The 19,887-nt window shown below is 44.2% G+C and overlaps 1 protein-coding gene across 6 annotated transcripts in view; it reads right to left on the bottom strand.

The window, feature by feature from the left end:
- The window catches only part of OPCML (opioid binding protein/cell adhesion molecule like), a 1,096,764-nt gene that overhangs the window by 19,246 nt on the left and 1,057,631 nt on the right, over window positions 1-19,887 (bottom strand). For 3 of the 6 annotated variants that reach the window (XM_004763940.3, XM_004763944.3, XM_004763938.2), the window contains 4 exons: window positions 3,885-4,022; window positions 3,351-3,471; window positions 2,714-2,865; window positions 1,766-1,792 (listed from right to left, as the gene is read on the bottom strand). In XM_004763940.3, the coding sequence (XP_004763997.1) occupies window positions 1,766-1,792; window positions 2,714-2,865; window positions 3,351-3,471; window positions 3,885-4,022 (438 nt within the window). The remainder of the gene's footprint in view (window positions 1-1,765; window positions 1,793-2,713; window positions 2,866-3,350; window positions 3,472-3,884; window positions 4,023-19,887) is intronic. The other 3 variants (XM_004763939.2, XM_004763941.2, XM_004763942.2) reach the window with 3 other exon arrangements.

The raw sequence follows: 19,887 nt of genomic DNA, 5'->3' as shown, positions 1-19,887 counted from the left end.
GTAGATTTGGCATATTGTCGAAGTCAGGCATCTAAACATAGCACCTGTGGGGCTCTCTCTCTCTCTCTGTAAAACCTACCCAATCCTCTCACCAGGCTTTTAAAGAAGGTATTGATATCCCAGTAGCACACAGGAGGAAAGTAAGGCTCAGCAAGATGAGATGGCTGACGTGTGACTGGCTGGATTGGGATAGGAAGCTGTGTCTTTCCTGTGGACCAGATTTTATCTCCCTGTATTCATGTGTTGAAGACCTAATACCCAATGTGTATTTGGAGATGGAGCCTAGAAGGAAGTAATTAAGATTACATGACGTTATAACGGGAGGGCCCTGATTCCACAGTATTGGGGTCACAATAAGAAGCCATGCCAGAGAGCCCTGTTTTTCATCTCCTGCCTCTGCCATTGCTATCTGTGTCTCTCCACATTCCACACCTACTTAGAAAAAATGCCATGTGAGCTCAAAGTGGTCATCTACAAGCCAGGAAGAGAGCCCTCATCAAAATCAGATGGCAGCTTTTCGTGGCTTGATGCTGGACTCCTGGCCTCCAGAATTCTGAGGAAAAGCATTTCCATTGTTGAAGCCACCCAGTCAATGATACCTTGTTAGGTCAGCCCTATAAGGCTAGTCCAGTCTTAGTACACATTTGCTGTCATAACTGCTGTGGCATGCCTCTTTCTTTAGTGGTAGGGAGGCACAAGAAACTAGATTATCTGGTTTCAGTCCTAGGTTCCCTTTCTTGGCCATATTCAGTACCCTTGTGACCCCACTGAGTGGGGAATGGCAGGGTAAGGGTCAGAGCACCACACCCATCCCACCCTATCCCCTCAGTTTTATCAAAAACCAAGAGATGACAGTCAAAGAGCTCAAGGTGTGGGCAGTGCAAGTGGCCCATGATCCTCCTAGATCCAGAGCTAAGAAAACTAACAGTTACAGAGCTGATGCTGGGTCTGGAAAATTCAGATGTTACCACTTTGTATGTAACTGAGATCAAGCATAGGGATGTAGGGCTGTGAGACAGCTGTGTGTGGAAGTACAGTGAGGCACCTGCCGCTGCTTCATCTAACATGCATGACTGTGTGAGTGTGCACACATGCCCATCACTCTCATTATCCATGATCTGATGAGAGCCCAGTCCAGCACCTACCCATTGGTATGTGTACTTCAGTGTTACTTAACCTTACTGGTCCTCCTTTTACTCATCTTTAAAATAGAGTTAATAATTAGCTATGTACAGTACTAACAAAATGCCTTGAATCCAGTAAATATTTGGTAAATGGTAGATATTATTACTGTTATTATGAATAATGACTCCCAAGTACTTCTATTTTAAAATGAAGTTTATAGAATTAAGTCATTATCTCTTTTTTGCCTTGATCTAAAAGAATAAGACATTCACACTAAGGTGACTTCCCCATAGAGACAATCATTTGATAATCCATTTCATCTCTGGGCTGGGTTCCTTTTGGTGCTGTTGCGTGCAGAAACAGCAGAATACTCATCTATTTGAGAGGTCACCAAGTCCAAGTGTATTGCTTTGGGGGCAAACCCTTTCCCCCAAAATATATAATGATGTGTGTACGTGAAAGCCATCATATTCTACATGCTTGTTACCTAAACTATGCAAACCAAACCCACCGAAGTCTGTCTACTAAGAATACATAAGTCAAGGAGGAGGAGCAGGCAAGCCTATCTTTGAAGTAGGTTTTAATTCAAAAGCATAGGCATTCAGGCAGGCAGAGGAAGGAAGGAACATGCTGTACCCACCTGCCACTGCTGATGAGGGGCTTATTTCTAAGACACACACAGCACAATGCACACACAATGCAGAGAGAAAACAAAAGACATAGATCACACATTTCAGATGGTTGGTGGACAAAGTTTAGTTAATGTCAATGCTGAAAGCTCGTTCAGGGTCTGAAATACACATAGGAAAAGGAACACCTTTCCATCCCACTCACCACTAACCAAATTTCAACAAATAAACAAATAGATACACACACAAAATATCACAACAAGCTGACTCTGGCCCATGATGTGAAATGTGGTACAAGGAGATGGACACATCAATGTGGGAAGGCTGAGTGAGGGAAAGATAAGGGCTTCCAAGGGAGCCAGTCAGGGCTATGGAGACCTCTCCATCCATACAGGAGGAAAAGACCTTCAGAGAAGGGTTTGATTCTCCAGCTGTGGACAGAACAGTTGTCTTGATGAGGACACAGACTACTGCTCTATCCACTCCAATGAATGAGAACATGACATGGCAATCAACATGAGAATCATGATGGCAGCAGTTGACTTGGTTCAAATCTATAAACATAACCCCCGGAATTATAGACTCTTCCTATAGAAGGCATCTTATTTTATTTTATTTTATTTTTTCTAACCCCTCAGACTGTTGGTACTACATTTGGAACTGTTCCATGGTGCTATGTTCTTTATGGCAACCACTATTCAACTCAGTTCAGAATTGGGTTTACTCCTTTTGTAAGGTGCAAACCTTCTCTTTCAATGGACCAGGAGATATCAATTACCTTGCAAACATCACTATATCACATGCTTAAGAGAATGACAGGGAGAATTACTTCATCTCTAAGGATGGTGGATTGAGCAGTATGGATGGACACAGGCCAAGCAGATCAAGCCTTCCTCCCTCTATAGTCCCACAGCTTTCCCTTTAGCTGAGCCCACTGCACCCAGGCTTCCTGCACTCACCATACAGTGTGATGCTAGCGTTGGTGTTCCCAAGCTTGTTTGTGGCCACACAAGTATAGTTCCCGTAATCCTTTTCTGAAACATTGAAGAAAGTCAGAGTGGATATGCGGCCTTTGTTCTCAATCCTCACGCTGCCCAGGCCGGTGGCTAGCCTGCAATAAGAGAAGGTATTTCTGGTCTGGTTCTACAAATAGAATGAAATAGCAGACAGAGATACTGGGGGGAACTGAAACATACCAGAGATGAATTCTATCAGGAACCTCTGCCCACAGACACCTTTTCGCAATCTGAACCAGTCCCTCTGACCCAAAATATGAGTACCACAGCCTCCACAGGAGGAAAAATGAAAGGATCCTCATGTTCCAAAGGTGAGATTCACTGGCTTCTAGTCACTAAGGGCTGCCATGTCTACAACTAATATCAGATTCTGAAATGAGGTCAGTTCATTTTCCCAGTGGCCAGCTTCCTTGATTTTTGTGTTTGTTTGTTTCTGGCTCTAGAAGGGGACTCTATTATAAAGGGGACTAATACATTTTGGTTTTGCCATCTTTCCCCTTTACTTTATCATTCTCTTCCCAAGAGGAGAATGATCCATCAGCTCTGCTTCAGATATGCCTGATTTCTGTTTTCAAGGTACCTGGTGTCTTCCTTGAACCACTGGAATTCAGCCATAGGCACTGCAGAGGCTTCACAGCTCAAGATACCTTTCTGACCAACGGACACACCAGTGTTCTTGGCTTTTGAGATATAGGGAGGGTCTGTGGGAGGAAAATGCAGAGGGATTTCATGAAACAGATGAAAGGCACATTTAGTCACCTGCTGTGCAAATGGATTTCTTGTGCCACCCCACCTTCCTAGTTAAATAACCATTTATTTTAGGAAAAGAGTTTCCTGCTCAAGGTTATTGCATTTATACCAGCATCTTCTTAAGCCTTGAAACCAATTCAAAGTTAGCAATTCTCCCCATTAGCTAAAAGCTCTGATAGGTACAGGTAAACTGCAGGGGCAAAATGGCATTGGGGACAGTCCTGGTGCAAAGCAATCTGAGACAATATTTTCCTGTTGGAAACAATTTGGGACGATCAGAAAATGACGTTGCTATGAACAGCTTGCTCCCTCCGTCCCTATATTCTCTTTCCCCCTGAAACTTCCTGACGATGGGTCAACTCACAGTTTACAGTGATTTTTACTTTCCGCACATCAGGTGCGGCGACATCATTCAGAGCACTGCATTCATACTCCCCAGACTGGTCACGTTTGATGTCAGAGATTTCCAGGTATTCATCCTCACTCACAAAGCCCTGGCCTTCTGGAAGAAAGAAAAAAAGAAAGAAAGAGAAAGAAATAATCAAGAAGCTGTGAAACCAGGGACAGAACTATAGTCACATCATAAGCATGTACAGGAAAGAAGACCAAAAGCTGTAAAAATGAGGTTTGAACATTGAGTCAAAGATTATAAGGTACCATGTTGACCAAATAGTATAGCATTTGGGGAAAGAAATTCTTTGCTTGAGTCTTGGGTCACTGTGTTTTTGTCTAACTCACTTTAACTTTTCAGATCATTTGAAAAGAACAGATTTTCATTATTTTTCTGATATGACTATGATGAGGATTAACTACTAGAAGACATGAAGTACCTAGCACATTACTAAACTTCATTGTTTTAAAGAGAATTGTCATGATCAACAATACAATAAAAAATGTGGGAATATCTTAAGAGTATGTTAGCATGAGCATCTTAATTTTTCATTATGTAGAAATCCCTTCATGGGACACCTGGGTGGCTCAGTCCATTAAAAAATCTGGCTCTTGATCTTGGCTCAGGTCATGATCTCAGGGTCATGAGATTGAGCCCCTAGTTGGACTCCATGCTGAGCGTGGGGTCTGCTTGAGATTCTCTCTCCCTCTCCCTCTGCCCCCAACCTCACTGTCTCAAAAAAAAAAATTCCTTTGGATACAGAACACAAACAACTAACTACTGGTAGAACAAATAAGTGACCATTTAATAGTTTAATACAGATAGATGCAAAGCAGTTGATTCGGTTTCAAACTGTCCTAGAGAAGATGAACTGGAGAAAAAATGAACATGGAAGCATTTTGTAACTGCTCTGCATTAGGCGCTCAATAAATGATAGACAACATGAGATAAACATCATAGCCCCATATGATGGACCTGTGGTCACCAGAACAGCCTTGTGGATTTAATACCCAACTTTGAGAGACATTCTGGAGGTTTTATTCCTAGGCACCTGTGAAGCTTGGAATTCATGATCAAAATATTGTAGGGTTGCAAAATATGTATTGTTTACAACCCTCATGATGTGTCTTACAACAATCTGGCTCCTCTGTCTTATCCCTTACCACTCTCCCTGTGGTTCAGTGCAAAGAGAACAGACCATCTGTCTTGAACCCCAGATGTTTTCACTTTTGTCAAAGCACCAGACTCCTGTGAAAACCCAGCCAACACAAAGGCCAGGGATGAAGTAGAGCCATTTGGATTTCTTGTAGGCCTGCTGCCTGATTCTTTTTTGTATTCCAGGCATTCGAGTAAAAATAGTTTTCAGGAGGATAAAAACACATTATAACTTCCCTCACACCCCCCTATAAACATATTCCTATCCAATGGGTGTTCCATCAACTAAGTCTAAGTCCACCATGGATGAGGAACAGCAGGAAACTGAGGTGTAGGATGATGGGAAAGGGGTAGGGAGTCAGGTGCTTTAACATCCCGACTTTGCTCTAAGTTTCACCTCTTAGGAGTTTCCACCCATCCTGCCCATTTCCTCAGACCACTTGCTTTTCAGCTCCCCACCCCAACGTTCTGCCTTCAGTTACCAAATACATCCCCAGCAGGTGTGGGTCCCCTGGCAAAATATTTTTCACACAACCCCTCTCTATATAAACATTCAGATTCATCCAACATAAGCACTATCCTGGTAGCCCAATCTCATTCAATTACATGAAAGAAATCTGGCACTGTCAGGAGGAGCAATCCTTTGCCAACCTCCTAGAACCTGGACCTGTGGACTGTGTCCCCAAACAAGCCCACAGGTGGGAGTTTGGGGATCTTAGGGAATCTGGTTGAATACATGTAAAGAATGGCCAAGAGTAGAAGTTGGAAACGCACCCTGAAGAGGAGAAATGGGGCTCAGGACAGGACACACACTCCCAGTTTAGAATCTGAGTGTCTCTCCTTAATAATATTGCTGGTGTTGGCTGCTCCTAGGCACCAGAGGAGGACTTAGAAAATGTCAAGGAAGACACTCTAGAGCATGGCGCCCACTGGGGTTGGGGTAGGGCCCTATTCACTGGGATCTCAAGGCAGTGGTGCTGGTCATAAGCCTGCCACCACAGCAGACACCTAATCATTCAGGCTAGTTCATATCTTAGTTCCTCAAGATTTGTTAGAGGGGTAGAAACATCTTCTCATTCTTTTTTCCTTACTTCTCTCAGATTTAACAGAATCTCATAATTGAAGAAGGTTTGGGGATCACTTATTTCAGGAAGTCTATGAGGGTAAAAATGGCCTCACTTGTTGAAATGATGTTGGTTAGCCAATCTAAGTATATAGCAATGAAATCAAACACACCAAAACAACTTCCCAAATTCACTTCGCCTTTTCTGCAATGAACAAGTATGGAAGAATCAAAAGGGTGCCTCCTTACTACTAAGATGCCATGATTTGTTCAAAATGTGCTACAGTGCATTTGCCACAAGTAATTAAACCCCACTGCATCTGACCAAACAAAAGAGCCACCTGCACCAGGCCTGGCGGGAGCCTCAGGCAGGGTCACTGAGCCCATTTCCGTGCAGAGAATAAGATAGAACCATACCATGCTACATAGTAGCACTGGGCACACGTCTTAAAGATCCTGATAAGGCAGGTTTATAGATGCTATTCTTTTTGGAAGTGCTGGCTTGTGCAAAGGGACAGGATCACCTTAAAGAAGATGGAAGCCAGTGTGCTGGGACCCTAAGGTAGAAGGAGGGCAGATCCTGGGTCCTTCATGGAGGAATTACTGGATGATACAACCACCGTCTTGAAAGTGGGAATGTATTTTTCCTATTTGTAATGTTGTTTTTATGGGACACTTATATGACAGCAAAAAAGGGAGGAAGGAAGAGAAGATTTCATGTAAAATGGGGATCGTTACAATAATACTACCTCATTAAGTGAGAAAATGAATTTTGTCAAGTCTGTACTATAAAGTAAATGCTTTCCAGATTTTAATTTGCATATATATCCCTCTGGAATCTAAAAAATACATAGGTTCTGACTCAGTAGGTCTAGAGTGGGGCTGGGATTCTGCATTTCTAACCAGTATCCAAGGATCTCCATGTTGCTGCTCTGGGACCCACGCACTGGGCCGCGAAGCTACAAGGCACCAAAACATGCTCTTCTCAGCTCACTCTTGTCACCCATTTGTAATGATGTGGGTCTGCGAAGTGGCCGCTTGGTCATCAAAGCTTACTGAGCACCTCTCACGCTGAGATCCTTGTGGTGCCTACATCTCAAGAGATACCCTCTTTGGAGTATAGCACTCAGTCAAGTGCACTGAGGTCAAGGATCTGGACCCCTGAAGATACCTGAGTGTTTACAGTCTTACTAGGAAGTGTGCATGCTCTCAGTTTTCTTTGCTAAGAATTGGGAAGAGGACATTGAAGCCACTCCCCATCTTAGGCCCACTGGAAGTGATGGAGATGTCATTTTTGTTACTGCTTTGAATACTAGGTAAACAAACTGAAGTTGCTAAATGCCTACAGACCTAAGAAACTGCAGGGTCGAGCGCTTTCCCTGACCTCTTCTGTTCCAGTCGCAGTGTCAAATTCTGACTCCATCCTGCAGCAAAAGGGGCGGAAGGCAACAAACGTTTTAATCCTCTTGTGTTTGCCAGGAAGAAAAACTGCTGATGTGGAGGGAGAGGAAAGAAGACAGGCAGGAAGAAACTTGAGGGAAGAACAGGAGAGGAAGGAGGAGGAGAAAGAAGAGGATACTGGTACGAGGAAGGAAAGAAAGATGGGGGGGGAGTGCCAACAAGATGGCTTGGGTGTCACTGGAAAGACTCTGAAGACACATTCAAAAGGGATTAAAGGAAAAACACAGGCTAAAAGACTACAATATTTTCTCTGACGAAATGTATGAAAACGGGAGTCCCAAATCGGCTTCACAGTTTTGCTCTGTGGTGAGATGTCCCTTAATAAGCCAATAACCCAAAGCCTGCCCTATGCATTCAGACATCCTCATATAACGTGATTGGAAGCAAAAGTAAGTGAATTCTGAATCATTGGCAGAAATATATTTTTAGAAAGGGGTTATTTCTTCCCACAGACAAGTACTTGTGAGAAGGTAAGTTCAATTCACTGTATCAGTGAGATTAAGATCTGCAAGAATACAAATGGGGCCATTCATCAGGGGATGAAGGAGGTCCCTAGGCCAGGACCCCTCAGATGCAGGACGCGTGAGTGAGCCCCATGGTTCTGCATGCACAGGGGGGCTTCTTCTGCAGGGAGGCAGATTCTGACCCAGCCACAGACTGTAAAGAGCAAGCCATGGCCACAAGCAGGGCCTGCCATCTTAGAAACGAAGGAGCAGACTGAGAAACTGCTTCAGGGAAGGACCTCTGGTATGACCTGCTGTCCCCGACATCACCTGCAGTCATTTTACTCACATGTACCATGAGAGAAGCGCTGGGTTAGATGCTGGGTGTTGGGTGGAGACAATGTAGAAGACAAGGCCCTTGACCTTGGGTAGTCTATAATCTCGTGAGCCTAGAACTCGGCAGTGTATATTTTTCTATCCCTAGACTCATTTTTTCAGTTCCTAATTGTTTTTACATCCCTCTAGTAAATATGGTGGGCCAGAAAGATTTATTAGAGCTGGAAGCAACTTAAGCATTCAGGGATGAAGAGACCAAATAGGAAAACTAGACGAAAATCTGGATGCATCCTGACCTGGTTCTTCTTCTTTCTGTCCCCCTTCCCATGCTGTCCTTCTCAGCCACCACTTTTATGCTTGATTTTTTTTTTTTTTCCTCACACAGGCCCTTAGAATTTTACAGTTCTAAGCACCAAAGGGCTCAAAGATTTTAGTTTTCTATGTTTTTTTTTTTTTTTTTTGGATTATTGTCCCTGATGGAATATCTTCACCTATTCTGCATAAATATCCCCAGGGATGATTTCAGAGGGAGGCCCATTCCTTTGTTAGATTATTTGCATCATCCAAAAAAAGTCATCCTCATATGACGCCAGAGCAGAGCCTGCCTGGCATCTCCCTTTGAAATGATTAAAAGTAGCCTTCCGGGTGTCCCAGCCTCACTGTCCCTCCTCATATGCCACGGAAAGCTGCCACTCTATCCAGGGAAGGTTAAGTGTCAGCACCTGTCACAGCTTTTTCCGTGAGGCCTGTCAGGAGGTAGCTCACAGTGGCACATGCCTGGGGGCAGGTGCCTTGAAGGAAATGAACATGAGGAGGATGAGAGTAGGGAAGAGGGGTAAGAATTTAAGGGCTCATCCACACAGAGCAAATGGTTTTCTGAAGACACGGCCAGTAGAAAGAGAACTCCAGTGGGCAAGAAAGGAAGAGAAAGCCATTGGGAGTGGAAAGCGCATGAGCACCCCATAGTCCATCTGGCTCACACAGAAGGATTTCTAGAAAAGCAAGAACAGACATTTCTCTGCTCCTCAGCAACAGGGGTTATTACAGATGTTCCATAATAACACTGGACTTGGAAATTGGGAATCCATTGTCCAGATGATCATATGAACGCTTCTAACCCTTTTGATCCATCTTGGACCATAGCTTCTTGCCTATTCACTAACACTAAGTATTCATTCAAGCTATCAAGGAACTGAGATTTTACCCCTGTAAGAAATGCTTAGTACCATTCTTCAAAAAAGGTGTGAGTTGGCTGTCATATTGACCATATGCTAGAAATCCTGCCCAGAGGTCTGGAGCAAGATAAGTCCAAGGAAAGGAACTGTCTGGAGTAGTCCCCTCCCAGTGGCTTCTGTGCCCTTGCCATGTGTAGGGCAAGGTAGATGTCAGAAGTGCTTGAGGGGTTGTGTTCTGAAAGCTTGTCACTCATCCATCTCTCTTGAGGATTCTGGCCAGTAGAACATAATCATATCAAGTGAGCTACAAACAGATCAAAATACGAGCTTTACTGCTATCAGGCTGACCCACAATCTGGGCTTGGCATCCAAAGATGACACAGGTTCTTGCTTTTCTCCCTGTGAACTAAGGACATCCAGACTTGCTCAGTAGGAGTACTTGTCTTGGGTATTCACCTACAGGACAAATGTTGGACCTGGGAATAAAGGCTATATTGGAATAGAGAGTCCAGGGTTTATGGAGAACACTTTGACCCAAGCAGAGGTAGATCAGGAAGGTGATGGAGAATCAGGAGTGCCATCTCACTTCTAGGTGGTCTTATTCTGGCATGACAAGGTCCCGTGGATGCTTAACAAATCAATGACATTACTCACCATCCATGAAGGAGACAAAGAGTAACTGAGGTGGAAGAAGGGACTATTACTCCCAGAGATTATAGGAGATGCTGCCTTCTGGAAACCTATAGGCTAAGGAGTGGGTTTCTCCCTCCTTCCCAGAGATCTCATGATATCATTCTCAATCACAAACCTCCTGACACAAGAGCTTCCTTCTCCTGAAGGACAGAAACATTAGAAACATGCTTGAGTAGGAACAAGGATAAAGTCTCAGAATTTGGGACAATATGGCTCATGTGACCTTGGTTTTGTACTGTTTTCACTTGCTTCCTATACGGTAGCCATCCCATTGTCTAAACTGCAAGTAGACTGAGAAGGGATTACAGCTTCAACTTCCTTGAACCCTGTGTTTATCTCATGTAGGATGAACATACAGCATCTCTTCATTCTATGTGCAATGGGCAAGGGTTTGGAAACTGAATACCCTCAAAATTCCCCCTCTCTGCATAATCTTCTCTCTCTCTCTGCCAGGCCCATCTCTACCCTCTCTATCCTCTCTAACCCCGTGACTCTCCTTAGAATGCTGTTGGGAAAAAGCAATTGTGGGCTCCCCCTCCTTAATTAAACCAGGGCATGTGGATAGCAGTACATTCCATCCTTGCTTGCTCCCAACTCCCAGATACATCCCTTTGCTGCTGGAGTTAATGAAAAGTGTGATAAACCTACTGTTTCATTTTCCCTTAATTAATACAAGCAATTGAATTGTGCTAAAGTCATTTTGGTTTGGAGACTGAGCCTCTGGGTCAATGTCTCACTTGCTGGCGGTGACAAAAACTCTTTGTCTTGGGCTCAGATAACCTTTCTCAGGCTATGGCCACCAGGACCTTGCCCAAGGGAGGGGTGGTTTGCTCCTGTCCAGGGCTGCCTTGCTGGCTACCTTCCCTGAGGTAGACAGCAAGTTGGCTAATGACAAGATCAATATGTGACTGTGAAAGTCAGGTGAGCTTCTAGTGGGGGAAAGAGTACATTAATAATGCTCCTGGGAAATGGGGCTCAAAGGAATTGCCTGGAAGTGGTGAATTTCCTAAGTCTTTGTCATTTTCTGATGGGACAGCTGGGATGACACAATAAGAGAAGGGCTCAAATGACTCTTCAGTGGGACTAAACAGAAAGATCAATTCTGGTACAGGAGCTCTCTTTATCGGAGGTGGAAAGCCAGAGGCAGGGGATATGAAGGGGTTTTCCTGGTAAGTGGGGTCAGGAGAATGCAAAATTAAGAAGCCTCTGTACAACGAGGTCGAGGAGGGAGGGCCTAGAGATCTTGTCTGAGGTGACACATGATATCATTCAAGGAGCACTTTAAAAACAGACTCTTGAGCCCATGCTTACAGACTGATTGAACTAGCCCATCACTGCCATCCTCTAAACACTGTCCAGGGCACTCAAATGTATAACCAGAAATGACACCCCCAGTTAATACATGGAGAACTCCCATGGCCTTTACTTGCCAAGTGCCAGCTAGTTCTACTTATTGACTCCCAGGCATCCTCTGACATTAAGACATTCAGAACCTACCAGTCGATAAAGCTCTGCACATCTCATAGTGTGCTCAGGCCTTCTGCTGACAATCCACTGCCCCTTATGAGAGATAGTTGGGATGTCAGTAGGTGAATCAGGGAGAGCGGGGCCTTGCAAGGTAATGGCAGCCAGGCCTTCATCAACCCACAGTGGATGGGGATGCCCAGATCCACAGATGAAGAGAATCAGGACAAGAGTCAGTCTTTCCAAAGTGAAGACATGTAGTTAGTTTGGTCTTTGTGTTCTCTTTTCTGAGATGAATTCATTAGCTATAAGAAAAATCAGGACATGAGAGTTTTATAATCTAGATCACCCTGTTGACTCAGAGGGAGTAGTCCTGAGTGGTACAGAAAGAGCCAGGGTACTGGCACACATGTGGCACATTCCCTTTCAGTAGGAGTTCCAAGTGCATGCTGGATAAAGAAGAGCAGAGATGAACACACACACACACACACACAGAGAGAGAGAGAGAGAGAGCTTGAGGGCACAGAATTCAGAAAACCAGAATTTCTCATATAGACAGACAAATGGCTGGAGGCAGAAACTTAAATCCATTTGGAGAACAGAATAGCTGAGTTATTGATGAAATGTTAAGGATATTTGGAAAATTTTTCTTTATTACAACTATTTTTTTTCCTTCACTACAACTATTTGCACTCTGAGCCAACAAGGTTATTTCATAACAAAACAACTAAAAAGTGAAGGAATTCTGTACTTTAGTTGAAATAAAATACTGTTTTAAAAAATAATCGACACTTTTTAAAAAACGAAATTAAGCCACTGAATGAGATACTACTTCCTCCGTGCATGTATTTCTTGTATATGTCTTAAGAAAGTTTGATTTGACCTTGCTTGCATTAGCCTAAGCAGAAATGACCAGTTACCTATGCCCAGTTTCTCAAAGAAAATAATATTGTGGAGGCACAGACATGTCCCATGCCACTACATGGTCATTAAGTATCCAACACCAGAGGGGGCTTGAAAACTTGGCTTCTTGAGCTCACAGCAAGTCTTTTTGTCAGAATCTGTTGGGGACCAAGTGGTGTCCCAATTCTTCAAATTATTTCTAATAACAGAGCAACATCAGACCAAAGGCTGTACCCCTTACGTGCTTTGGGAGGAATTAAAACTTTCCTTCCCTAGGTTTCCTTCCCTAGCTTGTCTTCCCTAGGGATTAATGTCTTCTACAGCAACACTAAGAAAGCCTGTGTTATTTTTCAAGTAGGGTGACCTACTATTAAGTCCATCCAGTACACTCTCAGTGGACACCTATTTTCCAACACTCATTAATTAATGGTCACTTCCACTCTCAACAGTGTGCTTCTCTGGATGACAATCTCTGTGGCCACTGTACTTCCAGCTTATGGAAACGCTGGCCATCAGGATCTGCCCAGGCTGCTGCTTGTACCTTATAAGCCTATGGGTCTTTTCCAATACTCACACTTTTAAATTCAATGAGAGACAGTGGTCTGGTCCCCAAGGAGATTGTGGATTTTCAGATGTAGAACTCTGCTGGATGAGGGTCCAGAATGACTGTGTGCTCTCTTCCTCAGAGCTTAAGAATCATGAGCTAACTACTTTTCTGTGGGGTTACAGGCTAGAGCAGCTGCTTGGAACATAGGTCCAACTAGAGTGAGGGCATGAGCACTGCAGCCTGCAGGATGAAACCAGCTGGAGTTCAACAGATGCTGGCTCAAAGTCCTGGCAGTTCAGATACAAGACCAGATCTGGCCTTCTGAAACGGTTAGGATGGCCCACAGCACTCACAGAATCAGCCGCAGGGCCTCTTCAGGCTACTGGGGAGATGCTCTTTTGAGGAAGAACAGCCCTGTGTCTGCGGATGAATCCTTGATGCAGCCTGACCTTTCCTGTGTTCTCTCTCCCTTCCTCTTCTCTTAATCTCTACATTTTAGCCTCTCCCCAGATGAACTGCCAATAGCACAACCGCATAACAATGGTGCTAATTATCAACGTTCATTAATATTTTTAAAATCCTTGTATTTGCTTCCAGGCAAAATACCCACTAAGCCAAGCAGCATACTTGGCATGCAGGCTGCAACTGAGACATTCTGCACACTTCATGGAGCTGGAGGGCCTGAGCTCTGAAGCATCACAGGGAGATAACTAGGCTCACGCACTCAGCTATAGCAGCCATTGAAAGGAAGAATTAGGAGCTGTGCACTCAATGGGACAATGTCTCTGCCCTTGGGGCCAAGAGCCCTTGATGTGATGTTGGGTCCCTTTGGAAACTTTCCAGTGAAGGGCCCTCTGTATCTGCACCTTGTGCTATTCTGGGCAAGTCTGCCTGCTTCTTATCATCCAACTTGCACACTTATTAAGCTGATCTCTCATGAAAGACAACTATCTTCCTAGACCCCTTTCTTAGCCTCATCCCCATAGAAGTCACAATACCTATGCTCTTTATAACTCTGCCAAGAGCAGGAGTAATTGGAGAAAAAGTACTGAACTGGAGACCAGAAGACCCGGATCTAATCCTAGGTTTGCCGCTAATATGCTATATGACTTTGCGTAAATATTTTTAACACCCCAAGTCTTCGTTATTTCTTTTCCTATTAAATAAAAACATGTACTGGATGATTTATAAAGTCATTTCTAGTCTTTTGTAACTTAGCAATACAGTCCATGACCAGGAATCCTACCTAATTCCTTATGTTCTGGAAATATGACAACTGTGATGCTGATGGGCAGAGTTCCTACCCAGAAGCTCAGGGTCACTGACCTATATGGAAACATAAAAGGTTTCCTGCAGTCAAGCCTGCACACTGCAGAATTGACCTAGGCCACCCTACCTTTTTTTGGGGTCTTGACAATGCAGGCACAAGAATAAAGACACCACAGCAATTTCAAGGTGGCTCTCATCTGTCATTGTGCTGTCGCTGCTCGGTGACGGAGAGGAAAGAGGTTTTGACAATTATGAAGGACTGTGTGTGTCTGAGGGTAATGTCTTGTATTAATGGGGGAAATTAATTCTTTCCGTTCCCTTCTAAGAATCCTATTCATGCAGATTTTGACAAGTAGCTGTTCTTGTTTCCCTCGTCTCAGGTAGGTTGGAGTAATGTCTTATAGGTATCACTAATCATCCACTTATCTGATTTGAGACCCATCTTCATGGGTCTCAGGGTACACTCCAAATGCACGAAAATGATGCTTCTTTCTGCTTCCTGTCCTCCCCTGCCTTTGCTAAAAATATCCCTTCTTAGTTATGTGGCTCACCTCACTAATCCTTCCCAACCAGCAGACAGACACTGAAAGACAAAGGAAAGGGGACCTTGGCAGTAATAAAGGCTCAACACTCAGAACCACAGCCCAAATCTCTCCCACACCCCCACTATCAGAAATGACCTATGGCTATGCCAGAACAGAACCAACAAAATCTGAGAGGCCCTGTGACAGTTAGTGTTATGTGTCAACTTGACTGAGCAAATGGATGCCCAGGTAGCTGGTAAATACGATGCTGAGGTGTGTCTGTGAAGTGTCTCTAGGAGAGATGAGCATTTGCTTTGGTAGACTGAGTAGAACAGATTGTGCACACGATTGTGGGTAGGCATTATTCAGTCCACTGAGGACCTGAAGGGAACAAAAAGATGGAGGAAGGGTAAATTCTCTCTGCTTTTCTTGAGCTAGGATGTCTGTCTTTTCCCGCCCTTGGACACCATATCACCAGGTTCTCCTGGTCCTTATACCAATAGGCCTCCCCACCTTCTCCATTTATAAAGCCCTTGGCCTCAAGGCTGGGAGTTACCCCATCTGCTCACCTGGTTGTAGGACCTTGAGACTCTGACTGAATTATGCCACCAGCTTTCCTGATTGTGCAGCTTGAAGATGGCAGATCAGGGGAATTCCCGCCTCCACAACCACTCAAACCGATTCTTATAATGAATCTTGTCTTATCTGTCTCTCACTATATCCTCTTGGTTCTGCTTCTCTGGAGAACCCTCATGGACCTAATGGCCTAATGGACACCTAGGAGTCTTTACTCTGCCACCAATTCCCCAAGAATTCTGGACAATCCACTTTACTTCATGCAGCCTCGGTTTCCTTACCTGCAAAATGAGGGCACTGAGCCACTTTGTTTCTTAGCTCCTTAACCACTGCTCTTCTCTCCACTTAATTCATGCCAGTCCTTCTAGCACAGTACATAGGGATGCTGCGATCTTATCATGAGTCTCTGGACAGCAACCAGCATTTGATCAAGGCCCAGTGTCCCTGGGTAGGGAAGTTTAGAGGCGTGAATCCTGTTTCTACCCTTGAAACCTGAGGCTGGCTCTGGTTCTGGAATATGCCACAGCTAAGCACATTGCAAAAGATGTGAAAGCTCGAGGCTTGTCGGGCTCTGAAATCCCCTTGCTAGATCTCTGCTGTGTCCCTCTTCCTCCCTGCCTTTGCTGGGTTTCCTTATGCTTAGTGGTCCTATACGCCCCGGGAAGGCCTCTGTCAAAATTAACACATCTGACCCGGAAAGGGAGAAAGCTGCTGAAAATTCCTAGGTTTTTTTCCCATTGGCTCAGATGAGTTTGTCCCTTTTGTTTTTGTGACTTGAGGAAGCATGGAGCCTCTGCCTTCTTGGCAGACAATGTCAGTCTGGGGGAGAAAAGCAAGGAGGATTGTAAGGGCAACTAAGTTCCAACAAGACCGGCTTGGATTGAAGGATCCTGGACAAAAATGGGGACTTTAGAAGGGGCTGGTGCCTGGAGCCTAGTAGCTGTGGATTTCTAGGAGCTTTTGAAGGGACCAAGTCCGGATGCACAGTGTCAGACACCTTCAGACCAACCCTGAACTTGTTCCACTTACATGCATCTCCAGAGGGTTTTGTTTTGTTTTGTTTTTCAATTATAGAACATTGTACCCTGATGCTAAGTCATGAAATTAATGCAAGTAACACTGTGGTATTTATTCACTGCTGCATATGATTCACATATGAATGCACAGATACACGTATGGTATGTATGCGTAACAGTAGAGAAACATTCAATAAAGAAAGTAAAATACAGAGCCGTTGCCATTCTGACACTGATTCTGATGTGTGGGTTTCATATCCCACACTAAGCAATTAACACCAGCTGGGTGTCCTTCAGTTCTGACACTATCTACCTGTAGGTAACATCAGATCCCACCAGGGAAGAGCTCAGTCCCACAAGATGGCCCTGATCCCCCACTTCAGATGCCAACTGCAAATCCAGGTTGCCCTTTGTGCTTCTGACACACTGGCTGTTGATCGGAGGTTTCTGTGACCCCTGCTTGGGTTTGACTGATCTGCTAGAGTGGCTTACAAAACTCGGAGAGATATTTTACTTACTAGATGATTGGTTTATTATAAAAGGATATAACTCACAAATAACCAGATGGAAGAGATGCATAGGGTAGGGAATGGGGAAAGGGGCACAAGATCCATGCCCTTGGAGTGAGCTCTCCCTTCTCCCTGATTCTGGGTGTTCACCGACCCAGAAGCTCTCTGAACTCTGCCCTTTTGGGTTTTCTAGAGGCTTGATTACATGAATGAGCAAATTGCTGGCCATTGGCAATTGAACTCAATCTCTAGTCCCTGTCCCCTTCCTGAGGTGGTGGTGGTGGGGGAGGGGAGACATTCCAACCTTCTAATCACATGATTGGCTACCCTGGCAACCAACCTCCATCCTTAGGTGCTTTCCAAAAGTTTCATCATTAACATAACAGAATGTACATTTCTTGTCATCACAGGAAGCTCCAAGGGTTTTCGAAACTCTGTGTCAGGAACTGGACAAAGACCAGATGTGTATTTCTATTATAAATCATAAAATCACATCCATTAATTTTGAGCTTTCCTCATCATTTAGGAAATAGCACTATTCTAGTTCACGAGAAATCTCTAGTTATCTGTGCACATTTGAGTCTGTCACTTACTTACCCACCCAGGCCTCCTGCTTCTAAATTATTTCTAAAAGTTTTAGGTCTAACATTTGATCATCAATAGCTGGTTGAAAAAAAGTCCTCCTTCCAACTCTTGATTCAAAATGTGCATGTGTGTGTGTGTGAGTGTATGTAAAGAAAAACGGAGCAAAATAATGAATAAATCTCACCTATAATCTCAGGAGAAGAGACAAAGATATAAGAAAGCCCAATGAGCCTTGAGCCTGGCAAATCAGAAGGCAATTCATCTTGAGAAGAAAACAAGTGGTATTTACATTATTAAATCACAATTACAAAGTCAATCAACTGCAGAAAAGAAGAGACCATTTCCATCAATTATTACTGAACTGAACATAATTTTTCAATCACCAGCAGATTGTAAATGGGGGCTACAGCTCATCCAGGAACTCTTCTATCATAGGAGTTATTAATCAGGTATTAACTTTGGCGAATTAGCAAGGGCACCGATGAGATGGTGGGGAAGCAGGATACAGAGAAGACAGGAGGAAGCAGCCAGGTTAATTCCTGAGATGGAGGCACAGAGCACTTGAGAAAGAGACCCGCAGACAGCCCCCAGATATAGCCAGTGATCCTGCTGTGTTAAAGAAAACACTTGGCTCCTGTGTTTTCATTCCAAAGAGTCAACACATGAGCAGGTAAAAATAAGTAAGTCATGCACAAATTATTGGCTGCTTAGTTCTCGTGCAGGAGAGCTGTAAGGACTACAGTATGCATGGGGCCCGACCACAAGGAAGCTCTGGGTTTGGGTTGCAAGGCTGACTGCTGACTCCCCACCAATATCGCAAATATCTGGGTGCTTCAATACTGGTGCAAGGTATAAACTGCCTGTCTCATTAGAAGTTCATGCACCTTTGTGGAGGACGAAAAAGCACATACAAAAGACTTTCCTGTGTACTTCTTTTAATATACTGGGCTTATAATATGAGTCTCAGTAATAAGTTCTATCACTCTAGTGGCTTACTAGGTTCTCTGGTCCTCTGTTTTTTATCTTCCTCTATCTCACCACTTTTTAAAACTCTGGCCTCACTGGATTTCTAACCATCATGAATAATCTCTAATTCCCCCAAGCCTCCAAACTGGGAGTTCAATCCCCCACTTTGTAGCATGGCAGGCTGGTCTGCTGAGAAACTCATGTGTGTTTTATTCTCCGAGTTGTCGAAGCCTAGAAAAAAATGAAAAGGGTTCTCTCTTCCCCATCCCCAAAAGGTACAAGGCTTTGTGAGTTCTCCATTCCAAGCTTCTGACGTCAGGATTGTTAATGACTTTTGTGTCACAAGGTCTAAAGCAGTTGCTAGGCACCCAGAAGATAATTACCATCCAGGATTTTGTTTTAAATAAACAGGAAAACAAAAAGTCCTGGCTCAGGAATGTGGGATAGGCCAGCCGGCTTGGGGGGAGGGGATGACTAGCCAGGTGGTAAGGTTTGCAGAGGTGTCTCCACCAGAGCAAATCACCTGTTCGTTCCCCACGCAGATGATGGGTCCAGAAGCAGAAGTCTCCTTGTCCTAGCTCTTTGTCTCCCTCCCTCTCTCCCTTCTTCCTTTATTCAAGGAATGAATTGTCCCTGAGGAACTCCCACCACTGAGGACTGAAAACTAGACATTGTTTCCTCAGCATTCTGGATAATCGAGGGAGGAAAGACAGTCTCCCCCAAACATCACTTAGGCCCCATCAGGGGCTCAGGAGATTAACTATAAATGCACCAATGATTCTTATAACTGACTTTTGTGGAAGAGAAATCACACGTGCTATTCTCCTTACATTTCCCCCCAGTAACTGACTTATCCTTGGGTCTCAACTTAGATTTGACTCTTTCAAAGATGCCTGCTGCACTAAGTATTTCCTTTTCAACCTTCTAGAAACACTTGTCAGCCTTCTTTGCCCTGCTTTCTTCTCGGAGTGCCTGATTTATATGGGCTACACCAACTGGTTCCTTTGCTTTTGGTTTCTGGTTGGGGTGACCACTAAGAAACCCAACAGGTGATTCGAAGAAGGAAAGTGAGCTCAAATGTGAATTTTCCAGGATGGTCATCTCCCACGACAGAGTCACTTCATCGAAGATCATGGCTTCTCTCTAGGCAGCCCTCTCCACATAACTCCCCCCTTTAATCCAGGAATTGCCCAGCTTCCCCTATGGCCTGGCACAAGAACAATCCTGTGTTACAAGCTTTGGGTATGGGTGCACTTTATATGCCCTTTCTATACCTTGTAAATAATTCTCT

Source organism: Mustela putorius, unplaced genomic scaffold, assembly GCF_011764305.1.
Source record: "Mustela putorius furo isolate JIRA1106 unplaced genomic scaffold, ASM1176430v1.1 tig00000460_pilon_pilon_pilon, whole genome shotgun sequence".
In the NCBI taxonomy this organism is placed as follows: domain Eukaryota; kingdom Metazoa; phylum Chordata; class Mammalia; order Carnivora; family Mustelidae; genus Mustela; species Mustela putorius.
Note: the sequence above shows the minus strand (reverse complement) of the source record. Positions and strands in the feature narration are given on the sequence as shown.